The sequence below is a fragment of the Podarcis cretensis genome, assembly GCF_951804945.1.
Source record: "Podarcis cretensis genome assembly, chromosome: 2".
NCBI classification, from domain to species: domain Eukaryota; kingdom Metazoa; phylum Chordata; class Lepidosauria; order Squamata; family Lacertidae; genus Podarcis; species Podarcis cretensis.
Genome location: NC_137171.1, coordinates 124,351,544 through 124,363,796, shown reverse-complemented (window position 1 = coordinate 124,363,796; position 12,253 = coordinate 124,351,544). Strand labels below are relative to the sequence as shown.

General features: G+C 46.2%; 2 protein-coding genes across 5 annotated transcripts in view; one reads left to right on the top strand and one right to left on the bottom strand.

Moving 5' to 3' along the window:
- LOC307206494 (uncharacterized protein) overlaps nt 1-12,253 on the bottom strand; it is a 49,639-nt gene that overhangs the window by 16,631 nt on the left and 20,755 nt on the right. For all 4 annotated transcript variants that reach the window (XM_079959821.1, XM_079959822.1, XM_079959824.1 and 1 more), the window contains one exon: nt 6,796-6,969. In XM_079959821.1, coding sequence (XP_079815947.1) covers nt 6,796-6,969 — 174 coding nt within the window. The remainder of the gene's footprint in view (nt 1-6,795; nt 6,970-12,253) is intronic.
- The window catches only part of LOC307208944 (uncharacterized protein), a 196,683-nt gene that overhangs the window by 172,507 nt on the left and 11,923 nt on the right, over nt 1-12,253 (top strand). The window lies entirely within an intron of this gene.

Here is a 12,253-nt window from a genome sequence, read left to right as displayed (position 1 = left end):
CTGGCTGACTGACCAAACCCAAAGGGTGCTTATCAATGGTTCCTCTTCATCCTGGAGAAGAGTGACTAGTGGGGTGCCACAGGGTTCTGTCTTGGGCCCGGTCTTATTCAACATCTTTATCAACGACTTGGATGATGGACTCAAGGGCATCCTGATCAAATTTGCAGATGACACCAAACTGGGAGGGGTGGCTAACACCCCAGAGGACAGGATCACACTTCAAAATGACCTTGACAGATTGGGCCAAAACAAACTCGGCCAAAACAAGATGAATTTTAACAGGGAGAAATGTAAAGTATTGCACTTGGGCAAAAAAAATGAGAGGCACAAATACAAGATGGGTGACACCTGGCTTGAGAGCAGTACATGTGATCTAGGAGTCTTGGTTGACCACAAACTTGACATGAGCCAACAGTGTTGACGTGGCAGCTAAAAAAGCCAATGCAATTCTGGGCTGCATCAATAGGAGTATAGCATCTAGATCAAGGGAAGTAATAGTGCCACTGTACTCTGCTCTGGTCAGACCTCACCCGGAGTACTGTGTCCAGTTCTGGGCACCACAGTTCAAGAAGGACACTGACAAACTGGAACGTGTCCAGAGGAGGGCAACCAAAATGGTCAAAGGCCTGGAAACGATGCCTTATGAGGAACGGCTAAGGGAGCTGGGCATGTTTAGCCTGGAGAAGAGGAGGTTAAGGGGTGATATGATAGCCATGTTCAAATATATAAAAGGATGTCACATAGAGGAAGAAAGATTGTTTTCTGCTGCTCCAGAGAAGCGTACACGGAGCAATGGTTCCAAACTACAAGAAAGAAGATTCCACCTAAACATTAGGAAGAACTTCCTGACAGTAAGAGCTGTTCGACAGTGGAATTTGCTGCCAAGGAGTGTGGTGGAGTCTCCTTCTTTGGAGGTCTTTAAGCAGAGGCTTGACAACCATATGTCAGGAGTGCTCTGATGGTGTTTCCTGCTTGGCAGGGGGTTGGACTCGATGGCCCTTGTGGTCTCTTCCAACTCTATGATCCTATGATGCTATGATTTCATGACAATGAGTATAATTTAAAATTTAAAAATTGTAAGAACATAATATATGTATGTAAGAAATCCTAAACTCGAATAAAATAAAATAAATTTTAAATAAAGAAAGTAATGCAAAACAGATTAATCAATTCGACTTTTAAAAACAACTCCTAAAACAGCAATTTAACATGAATTTTACTATCTAACGAGAGCATTGATCCATAAAATTAAAGCAATAATCAATGTACTGTACTATAAAAGAAAGAAGACAGTACATTAGATTAAAATTAAAATTATTATTTTTTCTTACCTGCACTGATTGATAGACATTGTTTGGATGGGGGAGGGGCTTTTATACATTGCCGCAGTCACACAATCAATCAAAAACAGAGAACAAGCCACAGTCACAAAAACGAAAAAGCCAAATAAAAACGCAATTTCTTTTACCAAAAAAAAGCACCAGATATAATCTCCAAATATCACCTCAGAACACTGCAATTGCAAATGGAAGGCTTTGATTACAATGGTGGGGGGGGGGCGCAAATTAGCAGCGCAACAGTGAAAACAGAAGGAAGAAGGCTTTGATTCCAATGCAGGGGAGACACAAATTAGCAGCGCAACAGTGAAAACAGAAGCTCAGGAGCACGTTCGGCTTCCGAAGCAAAGTTCGCAAACTGGAACACTGACTTCCAGGTTTGCAGCATTCGAGTTCAAAGTTGTTCAGGAACTCAGCTGTTTGAGAACCGAGGTACCACTGTATATAGACATGGTTGCCAGACATCCAGAATTGTAAACAGCGTCTGGGCGGAAATTGCTGAAATGTCCGAGAAAATCGGGACTTCCGGTTGGCGCCAGCGCTAATGGCGGCTCTTTCTCTGATCTCCGGAGAAGGGGCTGCTCCACGAGTTCGGGTCTGACCGCTACGGCGAAGCGGGGACCCCTAAAATCACAGGCGCGGAAGCCTGTGAACAAGGAGACTCGGTGGGCACTTTTTGCGCCCCCCTTTACTGCAAAAGAGCCTTTTTAAAATAGATACGCCCCCCCCCAGTTCCTTCAAGCCCTCCTCAGAAGGCTTGGTTTCAGACCCTTGATGATCTTGATTGACTTCTCTGCATCATCTTCATGAAGTTTTCCCTTAGCATATAGCAAGCTTTCAAACTGTGAGTTTTGTTCTGCAAATCCATTTTTTAAAATCTAACTTAAATGTTGCATTCAACTGATGGTAACTTGACCAGTCTCCCTCCCACCTGGAGGAAGAAATTCCCTTTATAGGGACCCCACATACAATGAAGCAATACCACACGGCCCTAAACCTAACCTCCCAATACATCAACCTCAGCGGGTATTGGTCTGCTGTGTCAAAGTTTTACTGGACGGTTGGACAATATTGGCAAGAGCACCTGTAATCTCACAGTTACCACTTCCCCTGGAAGAATCACTTCCGTCCAAACCAGTAAGTATGTCTGTAATTATGACAATCTGACCAATGCCTAGATGACTTAAGCCCTATATCGGACTCCTCTCCATGGGTTCCCCCCCAAATATAGAGCATGGTCCAATCCCCTGGACATTCTCAGACTTACAGAAGTCCTTCTCAAGGTCATGAATGAATCTGAAGAGGTGATTCAAGCAACACAAAAAGAGATGTCTCCTAAAGAGCAGGAAGAACTTTCTGATAGTAAGAGCCAGCAGTGAAAAGGAACTCCCTCAGAAGGGGGTGGACTCTCCTTCATTGGAGGTATTTAAGAAGAAGTTGGATGGCCATCTGTCATGGATACTTGAAATGAGTTTTTTTCTGCATTGGCGGGGACTATGCAGGTGGCGCTGTGGGTTAAAGCCTCAGCGCCTAGGGCTTGCCGATCAAAAGGTTGGCGGTTCGAATCCCTGCGGCGGGGTGCGCTCCCGCTGCTCGGTCCCAGCGCCTGCCAACCTAGCAGCTCGAAAGTACCTCCGGGTGCAAGTAGATAAATAGGGAAGGTAAACGGCGTTTCCGTGTGCCGCTCTGGCTCTGGCTCTGGCTCTGGCCAGAGCAGCGATGTCACGCTGGCCACGTGACCCGGAAGTGTCTCCGGACAGCGCTGGCCCCTGGCCTCTTAAGTGAGATGGGCGCACAACCCCAGAGTCTGTCAAGACTGGCCCGTACGGGCAGGGGTACCTTTACCTTTTATATTCCGAATCTACCATTCTATTATTCACCCTGCTGTGAGCTCTTGAATTGACTTATTTACAAGTGAAAATTTATCCACATTCCATGCGCTGATATGCTTTCAACTCTGTATGAATTATTTGGTGGGCCATGAGAGTGGCACTCTGACTGAAGCTCTTCCCACATTTGACTGAAGCTCTTTCCACATTCGAAGCACTGATAGGGTTTCTCCCCTGTATGGGTTCTTTGATGGGAAGTGAGAGTGGCCTTTTGACTGAAGCTCTTTCCACATTGCAAGCAGTGATGTGGTTTCTCTCTTGTATGAACTTTTTTATGGGAATAGAGACTCCGACTGTGGCTGAAACTCTTCCCACATTCGAAGCACTGATAGGGTTTCTCCCCTGTATGAATTCTTTGATGAAAAGTGAGAGTGGCCTTTTGACTGAAGCACTTTCCGCATTCCAAGCACTTATAGGGTTTCTCTCCTTTATGAAGTTTTTGATGCAAAGTGAGCTTGACCTTTTGACTGAAGCTCTTCCCACATTCCAAGCACTGATAGGGTTTCTCCCCTATATGGATTCTTTGATGCAAAGTGAGACTGTCCTTTCGACTGAAGCTCTTCCCACATTCCAGGCACCGATAGGGTTTCTCCCCTGTATGAATTCTTTGATACAAAGTGAGACTGTCCTTTCGACTGAAGCTCTTCCCACATTCGAAGCACTGATATGGTTTCTTCCCTGTATGAATTCTTTGATGGGAAGTGAGACCCTGCCTCTGACTGAAGCTTTTTCCACATTCTAAGCACTGAAAGGATTTCTCCCCTGAATGAATTCTTTGATGGGAAGTGAGATTTGAGCTGCAACTGATCTCTTCCCACATTCCAGACACTGAAAGGGTTTCTCCCCTGAATGAATTGTTTGATGGGAAGTGAGATTTGAGCTGCAACTGAAGCTCTTCCCACATTCCAGACACTGAAAGGGTTTCTCCCCTGTATGAATTCTTTGGTGGCAAGTGAGTTGTGCGCTTTGATGAAAGCTCTTTCCACATTCTAAGCACTGATAGGGTTTCTCCTCTGTATGAATTCTTTTGTGGGTAGTGAGATCCCCATTCCTACGAAACCTCTTTCCACACTCCAAGCACTGATAGGGTTTCTCCCCCGTGTGAATTCCGTTGTGGGTAGTGAGATTCCCATTCTGACGAAACCTCTTTCCACATTCCAAGCACTGATAGGGTTTCTCCCCCGTATGAATTGTTTGATGGGAAGTGAGATGATCCTTTCGACTGAAGCTCTTTCCACATTCTCTGCAGTGATACAATTTCTCTCCTCTGTGAATTCTTTCATGTGAAGTGAGGCTATGCCTCCGAATTAAGCTCTTTCGTTGACTGGAGGTGGACTGTGAGCTCTGGCCGATGTTCTCTCCATACTCTGAATATTTATTTGATTTCTCCGATAAGTGGATTCTGTTGTGGTCCCCCTTGTTCTTCCCTTCCCATTCATCACCATGTGCAATGAAGAGAGAAGATAATTATCGCCTCAGGAAGAAATGGAGCTCCAGATTATTGAACAGAGTTCTCCGCCCCCCAACTCACTAAGAGACTTGAGAGTGCTCCATTTCAGCCTCAAGAGGACATCCTTGAAGTCTAACTTAACAGCATTCTAGATGTGTGGCATCTTCAACCCCCTAACACTTGAGCACGCCTGAGGGGTGCCTGACTCTCTTGAAACCAGTGGGGCGCCATTGCCAGCATACTGTGACCGGGGCACAGATGACACAGAACCATCAAACCCACCACCTGACCCCTCCCCCAGCAATGCACTGCCATGTTAGGGTAAGTCGTGCTAACTCTGCATTGGTGCCCCGGACCCCAACCCCACTCAGAGCAAAGGGGACGTGGTTCACATCCATCATTGAACAAAGTTAATGAATGCTTGTGATAAAGGAAGGACTGAAGTTAGATGTGAGGCCTTACAATAGTTTACATTGCCTTTCTTGGCTGATATTAACTGACATATTGCTTGGCTTTTATTTGGGATAATTTGATTTGGCTTAATCCTGGAATCCACCCCATATGCAAGGTCAGTCATCTCTTTGGTCAATCAAATGCAAACAGAAGCCAAAACAACAAACCTGACAGAAGTTACTTCAACTTCCCTAAAAACTCTCAAGCCCACAATTAAGAAGGCCTGGGTGGTTCAGACAAGCCTGGTCATTGTTTCAAAAGGCATGACTAGACAAAGAATATTCACAAACAGTTGATATCCCTCCATTCAGGGCTCACGGTGTGGATGTTAGAATCCCAGATGCTGTTGGTCTCCCTCCAAATAGTGGAGGTTCATCAAATAGAGCAGGGGTGTCCAACAGGTCGATCACGATCTACTGGTAGATCCCTGCAAGGTTTTGGTCAATCGCAGTCAATCGCTGACCCCCTCCTGGATCCTCCCTCCATTGTTGGAGAATGGAAGACAGAGCTTACAAACCGAGGCTGGAGGCTGTTTCCCCCCCAGCGCTCCTTTGGTGAGCTGCTAATAAAAGCTCAACAACTTTGACCTGAACCCCTACAAAACAGGGGAAGATCACTCCAAGTTTTGAATTCTGTGAGTAGATCGCAGTCTCTTGGAAGCTGGCCACCCCTGAGATAGAGGTAGGCATGGAATTTCAAAACTGATGTTATGATCTAACAGGGAATTAGAGGGTCCATGATCCCTCAATTCTCCTTCTTGACTTCCTTACAAAAAGCTCTCTTGTCAGGATCCAGCAACGTCCCTGCCTCCTCTGAAACAAGCAGGAACATCTTCACCCTGCACACTCCCCATCAGCTGTTGCCCCAATCTAAATTTGGTCTAAATTTAAACTTTTTTCTAAATATCTTTCTTCACTTTGAATCTCCTCTCATTTTCATGAGGAGACCAACTCTGTATACCGTATTTTTCGCTCCATAGGGTGCACCGGACCATAGTATAGTTTAATTGGTAACAGAAGATGGAAAATGACTATTACTCACATTTAATCTAAGCACGACAGTCACAAGAGCTTCTGACTAGTAATTCGGCTATGCGATGTTGAATGTTCTCTGTTCTCCGCTGTTTACCCTTTTTTGTTTCAATTTATACCAATTCATGAACCCAAAACTCATACACTGATCACCAATGAGGAACGACATGTTATTCCTGCAAATTTATTTAATCTACATATTTGTATCATATATTAGTCTTATATGATCCTTGTTTTTAAAAGAAAAGGAAAAGTTATTCCTAAAAGAAAAGTAAAAGGCAAAACACAAAGGCCCCATCGGCAATCAGTCCTGAAATTAGGATCAGGTAATTTAAAGAATCATGGCTTCTAGTGCTGTGTGACGGATCAGTGAGTTCTCTGACATTGGTAGGGCATTCAGAGCCCAGTACTGGCGCCAATACATCGCGGTGGCCGGGGAGCTGTGACGTATTCCTGGCTCAAATTGCCTGCAGATGTCAAAGGCGCTGGAAGGCAGGTGGAGGAGGCCAAAAAGGTGCCCACCTTCTCAAACTCCATCCGCCTGCCTGCCTCATCCCACCCCCAAGCTGAGCAAGCCCCAGTACGTCTCCAGCCCCATCCATCCATGTCCCCATCTCCCCTCCCCTGGGACTCACCAGATATCTCGGAGGTCCCTGGGAGGGAACGCTCAGAGGCTGTGAGGAGGGATGCAGGAGACAACCTGACCAGGTCAACCGTCCATCTTCCCCCTTCCATCCTCGCTAGGTTTACAGATTCAGTCTCTTTCATCCTTCTTGAGGAGTCGAGAAGCCACCACAAGCTGCAGGGACCTGGGAGAGAGGAAGAAACAAAGGGAGCCTCAGAGGCCCTGCCAGGGATTCTCCTGCCCTAGATATTCCCTTGCTCCTGGAGAAGCACAAATGGGGCAACCCCTTCCTAACAGAAACCCCATTTGAAACATCTACAGTGATTCCAACTTAATCTGTTTGCACCTCACCCCACTTTATAAGGCTGGCATGGTATGCACAGTAGTGACTTGAGAGTGGACCCCATTGAACTCAGTGGGGCTTATGGATAGAACTTGGTGCAAAAACCAGGCACCATCCTGTCCCCAAGCCTGAAAACTGCAACCCCAGAGCATGGGCAGAATACAGCCGAGTAGCTATTACATGTAGGTGCCCCCACGTCTCAATGCAAGAGATGCTTTAGCAGTTGAGCTGGCTGGGCCCCAAACCTCTTTCTGCTCATCAATAGAGCTGCTGAGAGACCCTAGAAGGTTGGGAATAGGATCTGGCTCCTGCTGTTTCTTTGCCACCTCCTCATTTTCCTTATTCACACAAAATGGAGTGATTTTTGGTTGTGCTTTCTTTAGAGAAGCTCTCTTTGAAGCAGGGCCCGTGGCACTCGGGGAGAGACCAGAAATTTTGTAACCATTCCAGGTCAACACCATCTTTTCCCTTAATTCCATATCATGTTTCCTTATACCATTTGTAGCAATTAAAGCTTTTCTAACTTTAGTCTGCAGGAACTTCTGTGTCATTCACTTAGTGTTCTGCAGAATGCAGAGGCTAGACTGGTGACTGGGAGTGGCTGCTGGAACCATGTATGACCGCTTCTAAAGGAACTACATTGGTTCCCAGTATGTTTCCAAGCACAATTCAAAGTGTTGATGCTGACCTTTAAAGCCCTAAACGGCCTCGGCCCAGGATACCCGAAGGAGCATCTCCACCCCCATCGTTCAGCCTGGACCCTGAGGTCCAGCACAAAGGGCCTTCTGGCGGTTCCCTTAGTGTAAGAAGAGAAGTTACAGGGAAGCAGGCTGAGGGTCTTCTTGGTAGTGGCACCCTCCCTGTGGAACACGCTCCCATTAGATGTCAAGGAGATGAGTAACTATGTAACCTTAAGAAGACACCTGAAGGCAGCCCTGTATATTATATGTGCTGGAAGCAGCCCTGAGTTTCTGGGAAAACCCAGTCAGATGGGTGGCAGGTAAATACTATTGTTATTATTATTATTATTATTATTCATACAGGATGCTGATGGCGGCGGCAGCTTCACCCCAGTGTCTTGCCAGGGCAGGAGGGGCTTGGTCTTCCTAAAAATATTGAGCTGAGCAAGGCTGGATGCAGCTCCTGCTCCCAAGAGTGGCACATGCCAGTCTGTGCACTTGCTCTGCTGGGAGGGGGCAGATGTTTAACAAGGTTGGAAACCAGATCTCACCCGGCCCTAGGGACTCCTCCCAAGAATCCTGGGAGCCAGAATTGGTTCAGGACCCTGAGAGTTGCAAGGAGACAGCTTCAGCCCTGCTGCCCAAAGACTGCAATTCCCAGGGTGGTCACCAATCCCCCCTTCTTGCCAGGGAACTCTGGGAATTGTAGATGGGTAGATGGTGGGAGAGGGTCTCCCCTCCAGTCTCCACACTTGGGGGGGGGCTGTATCTCCCCACTCCACAGGGCTTCTCCTTCCTCGGAGGAGAGTAATTGGGGGCCGGACCCTCTGTTCCTTGACTTGGGGGTCTCCCCCCCCCCCATGCATGAGCTGAACGGGGCCCCCCTGCCTCCCCCCTTGCAGCCCTGGGACCCCCTTCTCCCCGCTGCACCCCAAGGGGGAAGAGAGAAGAGACTCACCAGATTCCAGGAGGGGCACCGAGGAAGTTTTTGCAAAGCAGAGAGAACAGAGCAGCCTCCTCTTTGCTGGCAGGAAGGGACTGGGCAGGGAGGGGCTTCTGCTGGGGAGGACCTTGCCCCCCCCCGCCCTCCCCTTCCTGTCCTCTCTAGGAATCCAGCTCTGCTCCTTTTAACCCTTTTAACCCTTGGCAAGCCGAGGGCGCCCAGACCGCCCCTCCCTCCCTCCCTCCCTCTCCCTGCCTGCTCCCTGCCTGAGGCAGCTGGGTATGCTTAGCCTGGATAAAAGGAGACTGAGAAGAGATATGCCATCTTTAGGTATCTATGTTCAGATATCTAAAGTGCTGTCACATAAGATGGAGCAAGCTTGTTTTCTTCATCTCTAGAGGGTAGGACCTCAACCAATGGATTCAAATTACAAGACCTGACATTACTATAATTTGACATTGTTTTAGCTGCATTCCTAAAAAACTGAAACATGAAAAGGAAAAGAGATACTGAAATAAGATATTATCAAAAATATATAAGTTTCTTTTGGAATGGCATGTCAAGCATGAAGAGGTTTAATCAGGTATGATACATTGGGCAAAAGATATCGGTCATAATATACAGTTTGAGGATTGGGGAAAATTATGGAAAGAAGGCATAAACTTTACAGCCTGCAGTTTGCTTAAAGAAAATGTAATGAAAATTATTTATAGGTGGTACATTACACCAGTGAAGTTAGCAAAAATGTATAAAGTAAATAACCAATGTTGGAAATATAAAGGAACTCTATGATCCTATGATGCTATGATTTCATGACAATGAGTATAATTTAAAATTTAAAAATTGTAAGAACATAATATATGTATGTAAGAAATCCTAAACTCGAATAAAATAAAATAAATTTTAAATAAAGAAAGTAATGCAAAACAGATTAATCAATTCGACTTTTAAAAACAACTCCTAAAACAGCAATTTAACATGAATTTTACTATCTAACGAGAGCATTGATCCATAAAATTAAAGCAATAATCAATGTACTGTACTATAAAAGAAAGAAGACAGTACATTAGATTAAAATTAAAATTATTATTTTTTCTTACCTGCACTGATTGATAGACATTGTTTGGATGGGGGAGGGGCTTTTATACATTGCCGCAGTCACACAATCAATCAAAAACAGAGAACAAGCCACAGTCACAAAAACGAAAAAGCCAAATAAAAACGCAATTTCTTTTACCAAAAAAAAGCACCAGATATAATCTCCAAATATCACCTCAGAACACTGCAATTGCAAATGGAAGGCTTTGATTACAATGGTGGGGGGGGGCGCAAATTAGCAGCGCAACAGTGAAAACAGAAGGAAGAAGGCTTTGATTCCAATGCAGGGGAGACACAAATTAGCAGCGCAACAGTGAAAACAGAAGCTCAGGAGCACGTTCGGCTTCCGAAGCAAAGTTCGCAAACTGGAACACTGACTTCCAGGTTTGCAGCATTCGAGTTCAAAGTTGTTCAGGAACTCAGCTGTTTGAGAACCGAGGTACCACTGTATATAGACATGGTTGCCAGACATCCAGAATTGTAAACAGCGTCTGGGCGGAAATTGCTGAAATGTCCGAGAAAATCGGGACTTCCGGTTGGCGCCAGCGCTAATGGCGGCTCTTTCTCTGATCTCCGGAGAAGGGGCTGCTCCACGAGTTCGGGTCTGACCGCTACGGCGAAGCGGGGACCCCTAAAATCACAGGCGCGGAAGCCTGTGAACAAGGAGACTCGGTGGGCACTTTTTGCGCCCCCCTTTACTGCAAAAGAGCCTTTTTAAAATAGATACGCCCCCCCCCAGTTCCTTCAAGCCCTCCTCAGAAGGCTTGGTTTCAGACCCTTGATGATCTTGATTGACTTCTCTGCATCATCTTCATGAAGTTTTCCCTTAGCATATAGCAAGCTTTCAAACTGTGAGTTTTGTTCTGCAAATCCATTTTTTAAAATCTAACTTAAATGTTGCATTCAACTGATGGTAACTTGACCAGTCTCCCTCCCACCTGGAGGAAGAAATTCCCTTTATAGGGACCCCACATACAATGAAGCAATACCACACGGCCCTAAACCTAACCTCCCAATACATCAACCTCAGCGGGTATTGGTCTGCTGTGTCAAAGTTTTACTGGACGGTTGGACAATATTGGCAAGAGCACCTGTAATCTCACAGTTACCACTTCCCCTGGAAGAATCACTTCCGTCCAAACCAGTAAGTATGTCTGTAATTATGACAATCTGACCAATGCCTAGATGACTTAAGCCCTATATCGGACTCCTCTCCATGGGTTCCCCCCCAAATATAGAGCATGGTCCAATCCCCTGGACATTCTCAGACTTACAGAAGTCCTTCTCAAGGTCATGAATGAATCTGAAGAGGTGATTCAAGCAACACAAAAAGAGATGTCTCCTAAAGAGCAGGAAGAACTTTCTGATAGTAAGAGCCAGCAGTGAAAAGGAACTCCCTCAGAAGGGGGTGGACTCTCCTTCATTGGAGGTATTTAAGAAGAAGTTGGATGGCCATCTGTCATGGATACTTGAAATGAGTTTTTTTCTGCATTGGCGGGGACTATGCAGGTGGCGCTGTGGGTTAAAGCCTCAGCGCCTAGGGCTTGCCGATCAAAAGGTTGGCGGTTCGAATCCCTGCGGCGGGGTGCGCTCCCGCTGCTCGGTCCCAGCGCCTGCCAACCTAGCAGCTCGAAAGTACCTCCGGGTGCAAGTAGATAAATAGGGAAGGTAAACGGCGTTTCCGTGTGCCGCTCTGGCTCTGGCTCTGGCTCTGGCCAGAGCAGCGATGTCACGCTGGCCACGTGACCCGGAAGTGTCTCCGGACAGCGCTGGCCCCTGGCCTCTTAAGTGAGATGGGCGCACAACCCCAGAGTCTGTCAAGACTGGCCCGTACGGGCAGGGGTACCTTTACCTTTTATATTCCGAATCTACCATTCTATTATTCACCCTGCTGTGAGCTCTTGAATTGACTTATTTACAAGTGAAAATTTATCCACATTCCATGCGCTGATATGCTTTCAACTCTGTATGAATTATTTGGTGGGCCATGAGAGTGGCACTCTGACTGAAGCTCTTCCCACATTTGACTGAAGCTCTTTCCACATTCGAAGCACTGATAGGGTTTCTCCCCTGTATGGGTTCTTTGATGGGAAGTGAGAGTGGCCTTTTGACTGAAGCTCTTTCCACATTGCAAGCAGTGATGTGGTTTCTCTCTTGTATGAACTTTTTTATGGGAATAGAGACTCCGACTGTGGCTGAAACTCTTCCCACATTCGAAGCACTGATAGGGTTTCTCCCCTGTATGAATTCTTTGATGAAAAGTGAGAGTGGCCTTTTGACTGAAGCACTTTCCGCATTCCAAGCACTTATAGGGTTTCTCTCCTTTATGAAGTTTTTGATGCAAAGTGAGCTTGACCTTTTGACTGAAGCTCTTCCCACATTCCAAGCACTGATAGGGTTTCTC